The sequence below is a fragment of the Apodemus sylvaticus genome, chromosome 3 (assembly GCF_947179515.1).
Source record: "Apodemus sylvaticus chromosome 3, mApoSyl1.1, whole genome shotgun sequence".
NCBI classification, from domain to species: Eukaryota; Metazoa; Chordata; class Mammalia; order Rodentia; family Muridae; genus Apodemus; species Apodemus sylvaticus.
The window spans coordinates 73,793,008-73,812,759 of NC_067474.1; the positions used below are offsets into that span (position 1 = coordinate 73,793,008).

The 19,752-nt window shown below is 49.5% G+C and overlaps 2 protein-coding genes across 3 annotated transcripts in view; one reads left to right on the plus strand and one right to left on the minus strand.

The window, feature by feature from the left end:
- The first annotated feature begins 522 nt into the window (after positions 1 to 522).
- Positions 523 to 12,257, plus strand: Slc31a2 (solute carrier family 31 member 2). The gene is made up of 4 exons (XM_052176580.1): positions 523 to 645; positions 6,826 to 6,892; positions 9,772 to 9,961; positions 10,849 to 12,257. Exons 1-4 carry the CDS (start codon positions 640 to 642, stop codon positions 11,015 to 11,017), a joined length of 432 nt encoding a protein of 143 aa, XP_052032540.1. The 5' UTR covers positions 523 to 639; the 3' UTR covers positions 11,018 to 12,257.
- Positions 12,258 to 14,259: 2,002 nt separating this feature from the next.
- The window catches only part of Fkbp15 (FKBP prolyl isomerase family member 15), a 52,674-nt gene continuing 47,181 nt past the window's right edge, over positions 14,260 to 19,752 (minus strand). For both annotated transcript variants that reach the window (XM_052176579.1, XM_052176578.1), the window contains exons 25-28: positions 19,046 to 19,153; positions 18,086 to 18,810; positions 17,072 to 17,168; positions 14,260 to 14,898 (exon numbers count right to left, since the gene is read on the minus strand). In XM_052176579.1, coding sequence (XP_052032539.1) covers positions 14,818 to 14,898; positions 17,072 to 17,168; positions 18,086 to 18,810; positions 19,046 to 19,153 — 1,011 coding nt within the window. In that variant the 3' untranslated portion in view covers positions 14,260 to 14,817. The remainder of the gene's footprint in view (positions 14,899 to 17,071; positions 17,169 to 18,085; positions 18,811 to 19,045; positions 19,154 to 19,752) is intronic.

A 19,752-nucleotide genomic window follows, 5' to 3' on the forward strand; every position in this document is an offset into this window, starting at 1 on the left:
TGAGAAATACATTTCCATGGTTTACAAGCCCGCAGTCTTTTATAGTTTGTTAATGTAGCCCAAATTAAGTTTTTTTTTTATTGCCTAAAAGGAAAATAAAAAACTAGTGCAATGTAGAAATATAATCATAGTGCTCATGTACACAGAAGAAAATTACAACTGTGCACTGCTGTTTGCTTATCAGATTGGAGAAGATAAAGTGGCGACGGGAGTGTCTGGGTCGTAACAATACTAATTTGTTGTTATTGTGTTCCTGGGATGAACTTTTTAATTTTGCACTCTACATGTGTTAAGCTTCCCTAAGTGTCTGATCAAAAAGAAAAAGTAATAAACATGTTCATGCTAATTGCCAAGGCAAGGTCAATTGCAGGTTGCCGGGTCCCGCTGGGGATTTCGGAGACTGCATGAGAGCAGCCTGCATCTAGGGGTTGTGCGCGAGGGTCTCCCGCGCTGGGCGTGGCCTGGGCCGTGGGAGGACCACAACTCCCAGGCGCCCGTGCGCCACTTCACTGGGGCCACGTGACTCGCGTGGCCAGGGCGCGGTAGCAGCTGCAATCCTAGTCCCGGGTAGAGTCCCGAGCTGAGTCCCGAGCTGCGAGCGGACTGACACGACCCGCGCGGCCGTCCAGTGTGCTCGCCATGCCGGTGAGTGCGCTGCGCGACGGAGGGGACGAAGGTGGGCGGGCTGGGCGGTACCCGGGAGATCTTCGCAGACCCCGACCCCGAGGTGGAGAGAGACATCTGTCTGCGACGCTGTCAGAGCAGGCGAGCTGGGGAGCGCGGCTGGTAGAGCTAGCTGTGGCTCTGGAAGTTTGTTTGTCCCCTTCTGCTAGGTCGGAGTCAGTCACTACAGGCAGGCCAGCCCCAGCTGGAACGCTGCAGGTGGTGCGGAGAGCGAGGACAGCTGTCCCCCGTGCCTTCCCGATTTGGGGCATTCGGGAAAGGTTTCCTCCAAGGGAGGTCCGGCGGGGTTCAGCCCCTGAGTACACACCCCCGGCTCGGCCTGCCCTGGGCAGGTCCCCGGGACTGTTTCTTTAACGTGGACCCAGTTACTCCCCCACCTCCCAATCCTTCCTACCCTCGGAATCTGAAAGTAGGACTTTCAACGGAGGTCCTTTCCTGGTGAGGTTGCTCTCTGACAGAGAATGACAGCTTGCAAGACTGAGGAAATCGTCTGTTTCTTCATGTCACAAAGGGCGTCTGAACGTACAACAGGAAGCCTACCCAGGCTGTGTGGTCGAAAGGTGTCCCACCTTCTGCAGATCCACTTGGACGGGAAATGGATGGGAAGTCCTTAACAAGGGTCCCCAGGCAGTCAACAGCACCACACAGGCCTTCCTCCTTTTGGGGCTCTGGTTAAAAACGAAGGCACTTTTCTTTATGAAAGAAAAGAAACCAAGTCCTGTGAATGGTTCTCTTCTTGGCCACGGTCCCTCCTCTGTGAGGTGCCACCCTGCATAAAGCATCGATAAACTGCCAGAGAGGCGGATTTGTCCCCAGTGGGAACACGATCGGGTTCTGCCCTTACGTACCTCACCGCAGGACCTGCGGCCGAAAGCTGCTGTCCCCTTTCCTAAGTCTGGGTGGGCTGTTTTCAAATCTTTTTCTTTGGCCAAAATACAGAAGTGAAGAAGGTCAGGGGGGCCAAGAGTTTTGAACTTAGTGGGAAATGGAATTGTTCCTTATGGGCGCTCCTAATTGAAGACACCCTTCAGTCTGTCCTGCCAGCTGCCTCCTGTTCCTGCTTCCCAACTGTCCCAGCCAGAAGCCTCTCCCCCCACAGGTGGCTTTGTCTCCAGGTCATCACTGGGCCTCCCTGCTCCTTTCTGCTCCTCCCTACTCCTGTTCCCTCTTGTCCCCTCCTGTCCCCTTCTGTCCCCTTCTGTCCCCTCCTGTCTCCCACTCTCCTGCTAAGCAGATCAGATGCTCCCAGCCTTTTTTCATCGACCTCAGACTGCACATTCCTAGCATAAGAAAAAGAGATTGCGCTAGGCAGTGGTGGCACATGCCTTGAATCCCAGCACTTGGAGGCAGAGGCAGGCAGATTTCTGAGTTCAAGGACAGCCTGGTCTACAGAGTGAGTTCCAGGATAGCCAGGGCTACACAGAGAAACCTATCTTGAAAAAGCCAAAAATAAATAAATAAATAAATAATTTTAAAAAAAAGAAAGAAAGAAATAAAAAAGAAAAAGAAAGAAAGAATAAAGAAAGGAAAAAAAGAGATTGCTTGAGAGAAGTGTCTATAGGTCTTCCTGTGGATGCCAAGAGTGTTAAACTTTGTGCTTTGTTGTTGTTTGGTTTCTTCTGAGGTAGGTAGTTGGCCTGGACCCAAGGATGATAGGATAAAATGAGTTGTGGAAACTCCCAGTGACCAAATGAGCTACTAGACACATTCCATTCATGCCAACTGCTTTACCAGCCAGACTGGGTGAAGGAGTGCTGGCACTACCTCCACCTGGCAGAGACAGTGCGGGAGGTCTCCTCTGCAGGCTGATGAAGGCACCTGCAGTATACATGGAATTATGCCTGATAGCTTGCTTCCCCATATTATTTTGTGAGCATTTCCCCAGGCCGTTAACTACTTATTCAGAATTCTAACTCAGTGCCTCGGGATGATAGAACTCAACATTATTTTCCTATTTGGTGCTATTTTAGCTATTCATATTTTCCAAGTGCTGTTTTCATATTAGAAAAAGACAAAGTACTCATTATTCAGCATGATTCTGAAGTGACTACTTATACCTTCTCATCAAGACTGCTCCATAATTTACAGGGCCAGTACCTGCTAGGGGACAGGGGACATGAGTCAGACCATTTCTCCAGGCATACCCCTATAGACATTTGCCCCAGAAATACCCAGAGTGCTTATGGAACATGCTGCAATCTGAAGCTAGAATGTTAGCAGAAAGTTGTGTGACTCTGAATGCATAGGCCTGTAAACAAAGGCTCTGTTAACTATCTGTCAATAGCAGAGGTGTTGGGTTGGGGGATCTATCGGATGGGAGCTAAACATGGCTCGCAGGGCTGCGTGGCGGCGCTATTCAAACAGGTCTCTGAAGATCTAGGGTCTTTGGGGAGTTTAGTTCTAGTGTAGGCACAGCTGTGTTCCTGACACAAGTCAGACCCCTTTCAGAACTGAAAGGCACGAGTGCCGAGTAGGACAGTCATCCCTGTGTCCAGGTCTACAGGGGACAAGTCTGAACACACATGGATGCGACGGTCCTCTCCACTCACAGACAGAGACACAGTCATTTTTTTGTCTTCAGTGGAGCCTCTCTGCATCAAGTTCACAGGGTCTGAGAAAGTAAAGCCAGACCAAGAGAACATCTTCGGGGGTGGGGGTGCTCATCCCCATCTTACAGGTGGGGAGACTGAGCTCCAATAGGAGCTTGCTGTGTGGCTCTTCCTACCAGAAGGGGAAGGCAGATGCAGGATGTACAGTTTCAAATCTGTGTTCTGTCCACTTGGCTTTGCCTCTCTGGTCAAACTGTACCATGCAGAGTGAGCTTCAGGACCCTTTCCTCAAATGGGTCATCTCAAGACATTTGGGTCATCTCAAGCTCTTCTCCTGAGTTCTGGTCGACAGGTCTAAGTAGGCACAAATATTTTTAGTAAAGCCCTGGGGTCTTAGGGGAACATGACGCCCTTCACTAAGCTTCTGGGGCCGTCTCTGCACTCAGTGGCCCGCCTGTGCTTCGCTCTGTGTGGGACCAGCCTGTGCACACCTGCGCTCCGCTCCCATCTTCCTAATCTCTCTCCACCCGCTTGGCATCCTGTTTTTCAGCTGTAGTCTTGACCGCTGGCTTTACTTCCCTGTCCTCGGATACCATGGTCCTGTCTGCTTCATGTCTTTATCCTTTGAAAGCCCCGAGCATCACCATGGCGAGCGCATGGGGATCTTCCCACCGCTGGTTTCCTCCTTCCACAGCTTCTTCCCTTCTCTTTTCCCAACGTGGCCTTGACTCTTCTATTTTCACATCTTTTGGAAATATTAAAACTAACAATCACACACGGAGCCATAGATCTGATCCCCCGTGGCACAGAAACTAAGTGTGGTACCTTCCTCTGACCCCAGCACTCAGAGGGTGGGGTCAGGAGGGTCAGAGTTCAGAACTGTTCTCAAGGCCATCCTGGCTACAAAAGACCTCGACTAACACACAACAAAAGTGACTGGATAAATGGCTCCGCAGTTAAGGCTATATACTGCTCTTGCAGAGGACTGGGTCCCAGGACCCATGCCACCCTCGGGCAGCTCACAACTGGCTGTAACTGGCTCCAGGAGGATGTGGCATCCTCTTCTGGCCTCAGTGGGCACTGCACTCACAAACAAAACACACAGAGACACCTACTTATACACATAGTTAAAATAAAAATAATATTTTTGACAGATAAAGTGGTACATGCCTTTAATTGCAGCACTTGGGAGGCAGAAGCAGGTAGATCTGGCTTACGTAACAAGTTCCAGCACATAGCGAGGCTCTCTCTCTCTCTCTCTCTCTCTCTCTCTCTCTCTCTCTCTCTCTGGGTGAGTGGATGGATAGATAGATAGATAGATAGATAGATAGATAGATAGATAGATAGATTGATAGATAGGTAGGTAGATAGGTAGGTATGGATATAGGTGTTTTTACAAACAACCATGCCTATGGGTTTTCTTTACAGATTAGTGTCTGTTTACATATGGCAAACGGAGGTTGGGTTTGAAGACCTCGGTTCCATTCCTGATGCCGCCACCACCTCAGTGTGGCCTTGGGCTTCCCTTGAGGTTGTGTGGAGAGCATGAACTCTGAAGCCGGTCTGCGTGGGCAAAACACCTGCTGGACAACATGCGCACAGATTGACACTCTCCCAAGTTAGATCCTGTGCAACAAGAAAATGGAGTGGGAAGCAGGCAGGGGACAAGGGTCTAAGGTCTGTCTTCTAGCAGGAAAAAGCTGTTAAGCTTTAGTTTGCCCAGTTCCAGCTGCTCTCGGATTTACTTGATTCCAGAGTTCATCTCTCAGAGAGTGTCTTAGGAGCCTGTGGCGCTCATGGAATTTGAAAACTATTCCTTTAGCTTTGACAGGCGTGGGAAAGAAAGCCCACTGACTGTCACGGCATGTGAATGGCCGCACAACGTCTTCTGGCAGGTTCCCTGGGATGGTGCTCAGGCTCCAGAAAGCCCTTGATTGACACATCTGGTTTGCACTACCGTCCTTTTGTGTTTCTGAGATGATAACTCACCTTACTCCTGGTCGGCCTGTGTCTCGGTCACTCTTCTGCTGCTGTGAAGAGACATCAATGACCAAGGCAAATCTTACAGAAGAAAGCATTTAACTCAGAACTTAGGGCTTCAGGGTTAGTCCTTCATTGTCATGGCAAGGAGCTTGGCACCAGAGCAGTAGCTGAGAGCTACATGCTGATCCATTGGCACAGAGACATGCACAGACAGACACACACACACACACACACACACACACACAAGCTTGGTGTGTGCTTTTGAAACCTCAGAGTCCATTGGCACACTTCCTCTGACAAGGCCACACTTCCTAATCCTTCTCAAGTCATGCCACTCCCTGATGAGTAAACATTCAAATATATGAGCCTATAAGGGTACAAATATATGAGCCTATAAGGGTACATATATATGAGCCTATAAGGGTACATATATATGAGCCTATAAGGGTACATAAATATGAGCCTATAAGGGTACATATATATGAGCCTATATTCTTACAAAACCCTCCACATTCAGGAATTTATTATGGAACCAAGTGGCCTTGAATTCACAATAGTGCAGCTGCCTCAGCCTTCCCAGAGCTGGGACTGGAGCTGTGAACTCTCATGGCCACTTTCATCCTACTATTCTTTATTATATCCTTTGATCCTAAATCTTGAGAAGGGCAGAGAAGGAAAAGGTAGATGTGTATGATCTGTGACATATGACTGTGTCTCTCACTCCCGTGGCCAGGATGCCCAGCAGTTTCTAGACAAAGTTGCAGCTAACCTAACCTGTTTGTCCATCTGCTTGCGCATGGAAATGTGCCTCAGTCCAAAATCCCACAGCCTTTCTGAGAACCCACCCCCTTTCCAAGTCCTCCTGGAACACTCATTGAGAGCTACAGGGTCTGTTATGAGGCCCACCCAGGGAAAATACTTTTCCCTTTCAGGGCTTCTTTTCCCATCCAAAGATGAGATGGGGTTGAGGGAGTGGGAGTTGGATTGAATCAGTATGTTTTTATTATTATTATTATTATTATTATTATTATTATTGTACTAGGGGTTGAAGCTAGGGCCTCTCATATTTGAGGCAAGTGCTTCACCCTCTTCCCCACCTTCTCAATGCTGGCCACAGACTAGGGTCAGCAGAGAGTCTAGTGAATGAGTGGCTATGTCCTATACAGATGGGAGACATCTGTCCTTCGCACTGCATGACAAACTCTGACACATCTGTCCAGGTTCACAAGGACAAAGAGGACTCCCTGCTCACTCCAGGAGTGTGTTCCAGAACTAAGCAAAAGGGCTGAGCCAGTGTTTAAGGCTTGGCCTAGGGCTTCCTATTGAGTTTGGAGGAGCAGAGGGGACATCTTCTTGTGACAAAAGGACACTGTGTTATCTGGAGCTGGTTGGCATTGTGAGAGTAGCCACTCCCCACCTTTACTTCCCCATGGAGCAGGGCTCAGTCACACTTGGGCAAGCCCCTCCTCTCCCATGTGGCCAGCCTCTAATGGCCTTTTCAGCCCTTGAGCCTGTAGCCCCAGGAGGTCTCTGGAGGCAGCTGCTGGAGAACCCTGGGAAGTGGGACCTCTGTGTCCAAGCACCCTGTGATGGAGATTGTCTCTTTCAGATGCATTTCATCTTCTCAGATGAGGCCGTGCTTCTCTTTGATTTCTGGAGAGTCCACAGCCCTACAGGTAAGAATTGGGAAGGTCAGACTTACAGTTTGCAAGCCAGGCAGCAGAGAAGGTGGGTTCTCTTTATTTTCTGTGGACAAGCAAGGCACGGCAAGCTAGAAGTTTGCATTTATCATTCTAAAGCAGCCTGGAGGCTGGTCGGATGCCTGTCATGGCAGATGGGCCCTTCCCGTCAGTGGATGGCCATTGTCCAGCCTCCCCTGCAGACTGTAGGGGAGTGGGGTAGAACTTTTGTTAGTAGCTCGTCAAGGTTCTGTGGACTGATCGTGCTAACTAAGTGCTCTGCACTCAGGGCCCTGTGCAGTGGAGCCACGCGGTGGCTGGTTACGGTCTCTTGAGAGGGTATTGGTTGTGAACTACAGCCTCAGCCAGGCCTCTTGTCTGAGCCTCCCAGTGGCGCCCCTCTGTAGCCTAGGCTCCCTCATAGCAGAATGGCGAGCTTCTGAGATCAGGTATCCTAAGAGAACTCCGGTGAAATGCAGGAGACTTTAAAAACCTACCCCAGGGGCTGGGGAGATGGCTCAGTTGCTAAAGAGCTTGCTGAGAAAGCTCGAATACCTAAATTTAATTCCCAGCCCATAGTCCTAGCATTGAAGAGGCAGGAGGATTCCTGGGGCTTCCGGACATCTTCTCTTTATCTTCAATGAGGGACCCAGTATCAAAAACAAGGCAGAGAGCACTAGGAGGGGACACCTAGTATGGACCCCAGCCTCTACACTTTTTTTTTAAAACAAAATCTCAATAATTCACGTTTGCCAATGAAGACTTGGGAGCCAGATGCAGGGGTGAAAGCCTGCTAGCTCAGAGAGGCAGCGAAAGCACCCGGCTCTTCTTCCTCCATCCCAAAGGAAACGCCTCCACGCCCTCTCAGTAACCCCGGAACTGATTCCCTTCCTTATACTTTTCTTCTCTCCATCCCCCTGACTTCCTCTTACTCTATAGTTTTTTCCTATGTTCAGTCCCTGTCAGCTACGTCCCTTCTCTCCATCCCCCTGACTTCCTCTTACTCTATGGTTTTTTTCCTATGTTCATTCCCGGCCAGCTATGTCCCGTCTCTCCATCCCCCTGACTTCCTCGTACTCTATGGTTTTCTCCTATGTTCAGTCCCTGCCAGCTATGTCCCGTCTCTCCATCCCCCTGACTTCCTCGTACTCTATGGTTTTCTCCTATGTTCAGTCCCTGCCAGCTTGTTGCTTGATCTTGACCTATGGTTGACTCTATTTAATCCAGTTTATAATAAGCGGAAAGCTCTCGGATTAAAGGCGTGTGCTAGAGCTGAGCCACACCACAAGTAGAAACAGGTTTTTGCAGTAAATGGGGTTCACAGTTCACTCAGTCACACACATGCACACATGAACAAATACACAGATTCCATATTCACATACACACATATATCCATATTCATATACGCATTCACATTCACATACAGTTGGAAGTTACATAGCACTATCCCATCCTTATTGGCTGACCCTTTGACTCTCCTAGGCTAAAGGGACGGACCATGGCTCCCATCCCATGATGGAAAGAGGGTGTGGGTAGGGCATATGGGGACGAACCTATAAGGTGATGAAGGTCTGAGCCTAATGATGGTGGGAAGAGGAGACAGGTGGCGGAGCGGATTCAGAGGGATTGGGAATTGGGCTCTCGGGCCTCCTGGACCAGGCCCCTGAGAAGTGTCCAGAGGAGAAGCAGTGTTTGCCAGGCTAGCTCTGCAACTTGACTTTCTTGTTCTGGGACACTGTGGACCAAACCTTGGAACTCACTTGTGTTAGGCAAGCACTCTGTTTCCGGGCCTTTTTACATTCTGAGATAGCGTCTCACTAAGTTGTTTAGAATGGCCTAGGATCTACTCTGTAGTTCAGGGCAGCCCTGAACATGTAGTTCGTCTGCCTCAGCTATCAGAGGACCTGGAATTATGTACATGCTGTGTCCAACATCCAGCTTGCTTCTTTATTTATATGCACTGGCACATATATGTATGTGGACTTATGTGTGGAAGCCGATTTACTTTTGTGTGCATGTCAGAGTACAACCTTGGCTATCATTTATCATATGACATCTTTGTTGTTTTTGAGACATGGTTTCTAACTGACCTTACGCTCTGTATGCTAGGCTGGGCTAGCCAGCAAACCGTGGGTCTGGTTCTGTTTGCTCCTCCAGTGCTGGGAACTCAAGCTTGTGCCCATGCTGGCAGTGGCTGCTGCTTCTCCTCCTCTTCTTCCCTCTCTCCTTCCTTGTTCCGCCTCCTCCTCCTCTTCCTCCTCCTCCTCTTCCCTCTCTCCTTCCTTGTTCCTTCTCTTCCTTCTCCTCCTCTTCCTCCTCCTCTTCTTCCCTCTCTCCTTCCTTGTTCCGCCTCCTCCTCCTCTTCCTCCTCCTCCTCTTCCCTCTCTCCTTCCTTGTTCCTTCTCTTCCTTCTCCTCCTCTTCCTCCTCCTCTTCTTCCCTCTCTCCTTCCTTGTTCCGCCTCCTCCTCTTCCTCCTCCTCCTCTTCCCTCTCTCCTTCCTTGTTCCTTCTCTTCCTTCTCCTCCTCTTCCTCCTCCTCTTCTTTCCTCTCTCCTTCCTTGTTCCTTCTTCTCTTCCTTCTTCCCTCTTTTTCATCTTCCTTCTTCCTCTTCTCTCCCCTCCCTCTTCTCAGAAATCTGCCTGCCTCTGCCTCTCAAGTGCTGGTATTAAATGCACACACCACCACACCTGACCAGCTTATTTATTTTGAATTAGCAAAATTCATCCATCCTAAATGGTGCTTTGTGATGTTTCAGTTCATGTACGGGCTGTGTACATTCAACATCATGTTTTGTGAAACGTGGCACACTGTCATCTGTAGTCACCATACAGGATGTGGGTACCAAAACAGACTTTTCAACTTGGCCTCTTCACAGGCATGGCTCTCTCAGTGCTGGTAGTCTTACTCCTGGCTGTATTGTATGAGGGCATCAAGGTTGGCAAAGCCAAGCTGCTTCACAAGACTCTGGGGAGCCTGCCTCCTACCACCAGCCAGCAGCTCATCTTGGAACAAGACCAGGATTCTACAGGTTCCAGATCAACTTCAGACAATAGGACCCGCCTCAGGTACAAACCCTAGGTGGAAGGGAGGCCAAAGCATCCACCCTCACCGTGAGAGGTGGTTGGGTTTACCCAGAGAACTTTAGCCTTATGCACAGAAAGATAATTTGGGCTTCAGAAGTATTTAGTAAGATGAACTAGATCCTGGGTCCGTGGTGTCTGAGCCAAAGCTATCTATCAATCAGCCTCCTGGGAGGATCCTAAGGATTTCTGCAGAGAACTTCAAACCTGTACTGCAGGCCTCTGTCAAACAGCAGGCATGGCACTTGGCCTTCCCATAGGTCTTGCCAGGCTCTCAAACCTAGATCTGCAGCTGTACTAAAGCAAGAACTGCCACCAGCCTGGTCCCCGGGGTGGGAGAGGGAGGCATCCTTTCTTGTGCTCTGGTCCCACTCTCTTCAGGCCACCTTTACAGGCCCCAGTCTGCCCTCTCTGCGGCCTCATGTATGCTTAACAAGCCTGCCTGCTACATCGCCAGCAACCTTACCTGGGTGCCTCATGCCCTCATACCCACCCTGTGAGGGGGCTCGTTCAGTGTTTTACTGATAAGAAAACCAGCACTCACAAAGGTTCAGAGCCTGTGGTAGGCCAGACTGAACAGGCATCAAGTCCCTGTCCTTTTCATCGTTACCCCACCTCCTACATTCAATTCAGGGGAGAGACACTGCCTTCTCGATGACTTCCTCTTCTTCCTTATCAGACAAAATTGACTACATAAACGATAATGGTTTCCCCATTTGCCAAGGATAGCAGGAAACTTAAGAGCTAAATGTGGTGGAGATGTCTCTTTGGAGAGAAATCTCTGCTAGATGTTATGCTGTGGCTTGGGTCTTCTCCCCCCTAGTAAAGCATTATCTGCTATTTATCTAATTTGTTTCTCTTTCTATGTCTAGGTGGTTTTTGTGTTACTTTGGCCAGTCCCTAGTCCATGTCATTCAGGTGGTAATTGGCTACTTTGTGATGCTGGCTGTTATGTCCTACAACACCTGGATTTTCCTCGGTGTGGTCCTGGGCTCGGCTGTGGGCTACTACCTGGCCTACCCACTTCTCAACATGACTTAGTGAGCCAGGGATGTGCAGTGCTGAGGGCTGGAGAGAGCTGGGCCTCTGTTCCAGATGTTGCACTTCCAGCTGCTGTTCCATGTGATAGCCATTGCTCACCTCTCTCCTGGTTCCTGGTGACTCCGAGATGAAGCCTGCAAATGGTCCCTGGAGCTTAGAAGCCATTGAAGCTACCTCCCTCCCCAGCCTACATAGGGCCCAGGCTCCTGTGGTGCCTTAAGCAAGTAGCTGTGACCAAAGGGAACATGGAGATACCGGAAGCTGGAGGTAGGGTGGGCAGCCTGTGACACAGATCTCTGACTGCAAATTAAAGTTTTCCAAAGAGCTTCAGCGATGAAGGCCATGGAACCTGGATGCTCTCTTCTGCTCTGTGCCTTATGTCGGGGTCATCTCCAGTCTTTAGGGGATGGACTGCACCAGCTCCTTGTTCTTACCTTTTTGCCTTGGAACACATGAGGATTGTCATTGACAAAACAAGCTTTTCAACTCCTGGTTGGCAAATTTGCACATTCATACAAAACAAAATTTCTAATGAACTTGTTGTATTCAGGATGGATGGCAGTGTCTGTTGAGATGTGTCTTCCCTTCTTGAGGGAAGGCTGATGCTGATTAAAGGCAGAGCGCCTGGACGGTAACTGAGGCTGTGGGCTTGTCTTCTGTGCAGATGAGCTCTTCCTGTCTGACAGCACTGCCTGCAGTAGGTTAGTGCTCAGGGCCCTGCCTATGCACCACAGAGGACAGCATCTAGTAACAGCTGACCGCCCCTTATATTTACTGACTGCTAACTCCTAATGATCTGGTAGGAAATGAGTCAGTCACTTTAGCACTGACTCAGCATGGCTGTGCTGGGGGCTGGGAGCTGCCCGAGGGTGCAATATCAGTCAAACCAAAGCTAGGTCATTTTAAGAGTTAAGAGGACTCCAGATATTTGAGCCTTTTCACTTTACACAGAAAAGACAGGAATGGAGACATATACCTGTAATCTTCAGTATCTGGGAGACTGAGGCAGGAGATTGTGACTTTGAGGCCAGCTTGGGCTACATAGAGAGTTGCAGGCCAGCCTGAGACAGACAGACAAACACACACACACACACACACACACACACACACACAATCACTGCTGCATACTATATAATGTCTGTGTTCAAGTACCTCATGGGCTCAATGAAAAGATGGTTTTAAGAAACTTTGGGAATTAAAAACAAATACACTTTAATAAATTTCTATTTTTTGAACAGTGCTTATTGGTCTGTTTCTTCTCTTTCCAGTACACATTACCAATGCAGGAGCTGGGGGACACTCTGTGAGACTAAGGACTAAGATTACATGTGATAAAGAAAACTCTGTGCAGAAAATCTGAGGCTGGAAATGTACCTGGAGGTAGATTAGTCATGTTAGGTTCATGTAACAAGTCACTGCTTGGAACAAGGGCCTGTTGTAAGAAGAGTAACTGTCGTGCAGACTGTAAACACCACGTTGGCACGACAGTGAGCACCTTCCCTTCCTGGGGGCAGAAGCAAAACCCCAGCCATCTTTCCATTGGCAGTAAGAAGCAAGTGCCACAGAGGTGGGGAAGAGGGCATCTGTGGGGCTGCTTGCTGCCGCCACACAGCTGCCCACTCCGGTGGACTGGTGACAGCCTGTGCTGACCAGCACTGCTCCCGGGGCACTATTGGGATGGACATTTCCATGAGTGATTGTCGGGTTTCTCAACTTACTACTGTCTTGTTACAGTTACAGTATTTGAGACTTTTGTGGAGTAGGGGTCTTTATAAAATGCTTGTGTATGGTCTATAGAATGAATATATGGTTACACTTGGTAACATTTTAATATTCTTCAGAGCCAAGTCAGAAAGGTGGTGATTTTCCTACTTAATTGTCTTTAAATCATCCTCACTCCCACGCATGAGACAGTCACCTGAGGATGAGCAGCAGAGTGGCACTCAGTGTCTCCTCACCAACTCTGATGAGGGCGGAGGTCACATGGCGCCTGTGGTACAGACGTGGGCTCACACTGGAGATGACGCTTGCTCTTTGTTTCCACGGTGGCTGGGAATTCTCTCAGATTGGGAGGTGGGGCCAGGAGCCAGAATTTTTCTTTTTTTCTTCAGTGCTAGAGGAATCTAGGGCTGGTGCATGCTAGGCAGGTGCTCTACCACTGAGCTACCCAGTCCTGGAGCAGGATTCCAGCAACAGGATTGGCTCCTGCCCTCTTACCCAGGGACAGGCAAGGATGGAGGACAAGAGCTCAGCTCTTGGTCAGTTGGGCAGGATCAGAATTCTTGTCCTGCTTGCTGGCTGTGTCACTGGCTGGTTACTCTGCTCTCTAAGCCCACTCTCTCCTCTGTAACATTGGGAAGAGGGCCGGACCACAGCTCAGCGGTTAACAGCATCTGTTGCCCTTTTAGAGGACCCAGGTTTGGTTCTCAGCACCCATAGCAGCTCCCAACTGTCACACCCAGTTCCAGAGGCTCTGCTGCCTTCTGGCCTCTGCATACACATAGATGCACATGCAGGCCAAACACACCTATCAAAAAAAAAGTAACTTTTTTTTAAAAAAATGAGGATAACAGTGTCTTCTGTCATGACTGGTACTGTATACAGACTATCTCACCGTCATCAGCCACTGCGGAAGACAGTGTTATCCACATTTTATAGAGGAGAAAACTTAGGTTTAGTGGTCAAAGTAACTTGTTTAAATAACCATTTAATAGAGACTTTCTCAATGCTTCCTATGCCCAAATGTAGGAGTCAGGCTCAAAGCCTGCATGGGTAATGGCCAGATACAGGGGGAATTCAGGATAGAATCTTACAAACATTTAAAATCATGGAACATTTTTGTTAATTATTCTTTGTTAAGATGGGCTGCATTGTCTTTGGAAGGTCCTAGAATAGTAAAAGGCCACAAGTGTTTTCTTCGTGTTCTTTTCTGCAATAGTGTCAGCCCCCAGGGCTTACAGGGACTAGGAGAACCCCTCGAATACCATAAACAGTGACTATGAGGAGTCCCCTCCCTGCCCTGCCTGGCTCCTCACCCAGTGCAGGGTTGGACTGGTTCTCAGATAACCATGGTCCCTCAAATGTATGCAGCTGTGGTAAGCTGGAACTGGAGCCATGTGATTCTTTGAAAACCTTCAAATTCAAGAGCAGGTGCCAAGGGAAATTGTGCACATTAATTGACCCAGTTACAACTCCCCTCCTAAGGATCCCAAGAAGGAACACGACAGTCCTGGAAACCAAACTCAGTTTCTCCTCAAGGGCCCGAGTCAAGTTTTATTATAGATATTTTAGTCTTGTTAGTTCCAAATACCCATTGACCTCTTTTATAAGATTTAAGGCAGAGAGAGAAGATTCATGTCCCAGAGCCACATTCTAGGCCAGCATGATTGATCTGAGTTCTCTGAGGAGGACTCCCCTGTACTGAGGAGGGCACTGACCCTGTCGCAGCAGCTCTGATGAACCCTGGGAGAGCAGGAGGGCTTCCAGGTCAACTTGAGAATGAATGGCAAGAAAGGGCTTGGGAGAGATAGCAGGATGCTTGTGACTGGCTGCAGGCGGCCCTCCCAGCCCTTCCTCCATGGTAGGGCCACTCTCTGAGGGCTGTTACAACACCAGTTCTGTAGACAGCCTCATGATCCTCTTCAGCAGGTCAGGCGGGGCTCGGAGCCCTGAACCACTACCCTCAGAACGTTCACCAGGACTGCACCCTGAGGCTCAGCTAGACCCGAGCGAGGCCAGCTGTGCAAACCATGCTTAGGGAAGGGCTGGGCGAGACACCCGCATGCCTGCTTCCTGGGTCTTCACCCCAGCCAGTCAATGTCATCGTCATCATCATCATCATCTCCAAAAAGGGGGGTTGGAGGCGGGCGTCCCTTCATGCTCTGACAAAACAGGAAAGAGAGGTCAGTCCTCACATCCCTGCCCAGGGGGCTTCCTGCCTAAGAAGTGGTCCAGTGACTGCCCTGCCTCTGGCTGGAAAGAAGGAGAACTGGAAGGACAGGTTTGTGGGCACAGAACAGAAACATTTATTCAGATACAGATGGAACAGGAGGCACAGAGGAAAGCCGGCTTTCAACAGAGACAAAAGACCAGTTTTACTTGGCTGATTTTGTAGTTTATTTGTGAAACAAGTGTACTGATTGGACAGATATGCCAACTTACACATTTCATGTCAAAAAGCAAGGATCACTGAGGAGAGATGGGATAAGAGAAAGAAAGAGAAGCAAAGCAGCCTGGGACTGGAGAAGATGACAGTCATATCTGAAAGCCAGCTGTCGCCTGAGGTGGCCAGCCAAACTCATAAAAATGTGTATGTAGAGGCAAACTCAAGTAGAATATCCCAAGAGATTAAAAAAAAAAGGTGCAAAGGTAGGCCATGATCTCTTTAATGCGGGAGTGGGATGAAGGGGCTAACGCGTGCCAGGACGCCTCTGAGCCCCTGCCAAAGGTTACCGTGTTAAAGGCTCAGGCCTCAGCCTGGGAGCATTGGGAGGTGGTGGGAACTTTGCTTTGGTGGGGCCCACTAAAGTCTCCGGTGATCAGAGGTTGCCCTCAGAGGAGGGGGGAGCTCTGGCCCTCCTCCCTCAGTCTTTCACTTCTTTCTTTTCTCCTGCAGTTTCTCTACACATCTTTCCACAGGCCTAACAGCAATGAAGTGAACCCATCTGGGACTAAACCTGTGAAACTGTGAGCCAAAATGCACATCCTGTCTTTCTGCACTTCCTGTGTCAGGCCTTTGTGCCATGCAGGAGACTCTCCTACTCTTCATGGCTTGAACTCTGGCTTTTCCTCTGGTTTGCTAGGGTGACAACAGGGCTTGTGACTGCAGACAAGGATAACACTGGACTAATCTCTGAGACACTGTCTTCTCTGTGAGCTTTTGCTAAGCAGGGAGCTGGGCCAGGGGGAGACTGGGCTCACCCTCTAGGCCATCCGTTAGCAGACCTGTATTTCTCTGCAGACATCAGCTAAGCATTCTTGAAAAGTGCCCATGCAGGACTCTGAAGTGTGGGCCGTGGCTTCTGTTTTGTTCTGGCCAAGGGTCTGCTTGGCGCTTACTCATCATATAACCTAAGTTACATTATTTAATCTCCCCAAGCCTCAACCCTCTGTACTATAGGACGTATCAGTAGAAGGTTAAATGAGGATATATTTTTCTGAGTACCCAAGAAACAGATTATTAACTTGATGGAAATGACAGTATTCCCTTCAATTTCTATGCAGACTTTGTAGTTAGTATTCTCAAATGCAAACTTAATTCTCAGGAAGGCAGGCTAATAGGAGGAGTTGATACACCTTCTCTGACGGCTGGCAAGAGGGAGGGGCTCTGAGTCACCTGAGCTAGGTTCCAGGTGTCACTGCCTTCTGGAAAAAGCAGAAGACACTCCAGGTGGGTGGTGGTAGAAGAGCAATAAGCTTTGCCCATATTCAGTCTCAGAGTTCTGTCCTGGAGCCGGACTGAGTCTAATACTCGTGTCTCCTCTACACACTCCTGGCAGTGAAATTCCCATTACGGAGCTAAAATGGTCACGTGTCAGATGCAAGCCGGGGCTCCAATCCCGGCTCTGCCAGCAACTTTCCTTGTTGTCCCTGGCTCTCCTGCTCCCTAAGCTGAAGCTATGCTGTCAACACTGAAGCCACCTGCTCCACAGGGTGTTAAGGTGACAAACAGCAGATTGGAAGTGGGCCAGGTGAGAAACGAGTGGCCCCACGAGCGGCTTCCTGAATGACCCTTCTGACCCATCTCTTTGTCTAGGGATGAGGAGACTCAACAAGCCAGTCTTCAGAATCCTTCCCACCTTCCCTCGCTCCAAATAGGAATGACTCCCCGGGCCTAGAGCTGACAGTGCCCTCTTAAGAGCACAGTGGCAGCTGGCCATCGCCACTGTGTTTACAGAGCTGTCCATGCTGAGCCCCAAGCTTACTCCCACAGGGTCCTGTACACAGAGTCCAGGAAACAAGCCACCAACACACTCCTTCTCTCGTCTCTGAGCCTGCAGGGAAGAGCCCCCAGGTGCTGGTGTGAGGCCTCAGCAGAGCCTGAGATTTCCTTACCACCTCATCTTCGTCCTCCTCCTCAGGCTGGGCTGTGGGCCTCGGAACTTTCAGAGTTGCCCCTTTAAACAGCTCGTCCTCTTCCTCCCCAGAGAGACTGAAGGAGAATCAAGACACATGTTGTTGTTTCTGTCCAGGTCACAGTGCCCACCAACTTCAAGGGTATGGGCCTTGAAGTGAGACCCACTCACTCAATTAAAATCTCTCTTCCTACATTGTGCATCTGTTCCTCCAAAGACCACACCCTATACGATGGCTTCCACAGTCCATTAGCCCCTCTACAGTCTACACTGAGTTAGCCCTCCGTAGTCTCCGCCCTGCCCCATTCCCCCAGTTCACACTGTATGTCATTTCCCCCAGTCTCCATTCTGTCCTTACAGACTGCACCCGGTGCCAGCCCCTCCATAGTCTACAGTCAGCACAATTCCCAGAGCTAATAAGTCAGACTCCATTACTCTGCTTAAATCCTTTTACTAGCTTTTCATTGTACTTGCATAAAACTCAAGCTGTAATAGTGACACGAAATGCCACATAGCCTGGCCCTTTATTTCCAACTTCAGCTTGACCCCACCTGTCCCCTTCTGGCTCCATTTAGTTCCTTACGATGTCCATCCCACCAGAGTACCTGTGTGTGCTCCTCTGCCATCTCTTCCTGCTGTCAGTCTGGATGACTCTCAGTCTATCCTCTTAGCTGCATTCCCCAACCACCCATTTTAACAGGATTCCCCCTCCTTAATCTCAATACTAGCACAGTTTCTTTTTGTTATCACTTACCTCACTGTTATAATATGGAAGTATGTATTTGCCTTCCCCACTAGCCTGTGAACTCCTCAGACTGATAAACCATGCCTGCCTTGCCTACCACACTACCACGGTGCCTGCCTGCCTGCCTGCCACAGAGCCCTGTATGTAGAGCTGCTGATAAGAAAATGTATGAGTACAGCACCCACGTCAACTCTAAGAAAGAGAAAGCACTTTCACAGCCAGCCATCTTGTGCCCGCTCAGATCCACACCTGCAGTGCTGGGAGTCCTGGCTGTGTCTGAGGGATGTTCCTGCAGCTGCTGAGGCAAGCTCTGTGGCCACCAATGTCTCACGGGGACCAGAGCTACTAACGTCCTCAGCCTGTTTGAGCTCAGGGAGCTGAGGTTCTCCTCCTTGGCTTTCAGGGTCCAAGGCTGGTGGCTCTCCCTTCTCAGGGTCTGGAGTCAGTGACAGTCTCCTAGAGTTCCCTTGCAGTAGGCCATCTGTAGCTACTTCCCCAACATGTTCTTCTCCCAGTAGGCTGTTAGGCTGCACTGTTCTCTGGTCAGCAGCAAGTGTCTCCTCAGACTCAGAGTCCATAGTTACAGGTCCTGGAGGTTTAGGTGGGATTGAAGTCGGGGGCCCCAGGACTCTGTGGGCTGGGATGCCAGCTGGCTCAGGTGGGAGAGAACTGTCTTCGATTTCTGAGGGTAGCTCTGCTTCTGAGGGCTCCCCTTTCCTCATCTGTGTACCATTCTCTGGCATGGGGAGAGCCTGGAGAGGCGGTGGCGTGGTCTCCCCTATGTGTTCTGGCAGCACCTTGGGAGCCTCCTGCGTCTCCCCACTTGGTACTGGAGGCATCCCCGGGGTGGCAGGGCCTGGCTGCTCCAGGGAAGGTCTCAGGGGCTTCTCCTCCTCCTCCTCCTCCTCCTCTTCCTCACTGCTGCCACCTCCCTGTTCTTCCTCCTGATGGTTCAACAGCTGCAGCGTCACCATCTGTTCAAAAGCCAAGGAGGAGGTGACACTGACAGGAAGACAGCATGCACTGACAGGTCCTTGTTCTCAGAAGCACAGCTGCCACCCAACTCAGTCTCTCTTGTGGGAAGAGGCTGGCCACACCCATGTGGACATTTGTCATTTCCAGGGCTCCCATCACTTAGAATGAGTGCTTAGAAGGTAATTAAACAAAATGCCCATTCCAGTGAACCCGCTGACAGCCTTCTGGATGTACCTTGATTGTATGCATGATGGTCCTCAGAATGGTCCTGCCATCATAAGATTCCTCCAGCTCAAACTCTCCCCTCAGTGACTGGAACACCTGGTTCATGATCTTCTTGACCTGAGCCGAGATCAAAAATGCATACTACTGAACTCAAGGCATTAAGTAATACGTCGAATTGCCGAGTTAGAACTCTACAGAGGGACAGAGATGCTCATGAATGGCTGGTAACATTGAGATCTGCCACTGTGGAGAAACAATTTTAAGTAATGAACTCTTTTTTAAAAATTTTAATTTCTTTTTCTTTACTTTATATCCCAGTCACAGCCCCAGCTCCCTCCCCTCTTCCCAGCAGGCCACCAACCAGGGAGTCAAACATCTTTTACCGAAGGAGGAGCTAAAAGAATTCCCCATCAAGTGATGGTTGAGTATACAAGACTGCCCATTTACTGATCTGATGACAATTCAACTCTGACTACCATGGAAAGCTGTGGCCTTGGCCACGGGGATTAGTAGATGCTGGGTTCTGGGTGCAGCACTACCCTCCAACCCCTCTCTATGACTTAAGGGCACTTGCCATGTCTGCCAAAGCTTCAGAGGAATAGTCTCTCTGGGCTTGCTACCAGAGTGGACGATTCTGAAGTTAGTTGTTATCCCAGACAAGTGATGCATCAGTAAAGCTGGAGAAATGTGTCAGTAACACATATTTTTTCTGAATA

What these genes read in the sequence shown, in the direction of transcription:
- Slc31a2 (XM_052176580.1), top strand. An exon ending in GAGAGTCCACAGCCCTACAG is followed by an intron (nt 6,893 to 9,771) that starts GTAAGAATTGGG and finishes GCCTCTTCACAG; the next exon opens with GCATGGCTCTCTCAGTGCTG. An exon ending in GACAATAGGACCCGCCTCAG is followed by an intron (nt 9,962 to 10,848) that starts GTACAAACCCTA and finishes TTCTATGTCTAG; the next exon opens with GTGGTTTTTGTGTTACTTTG.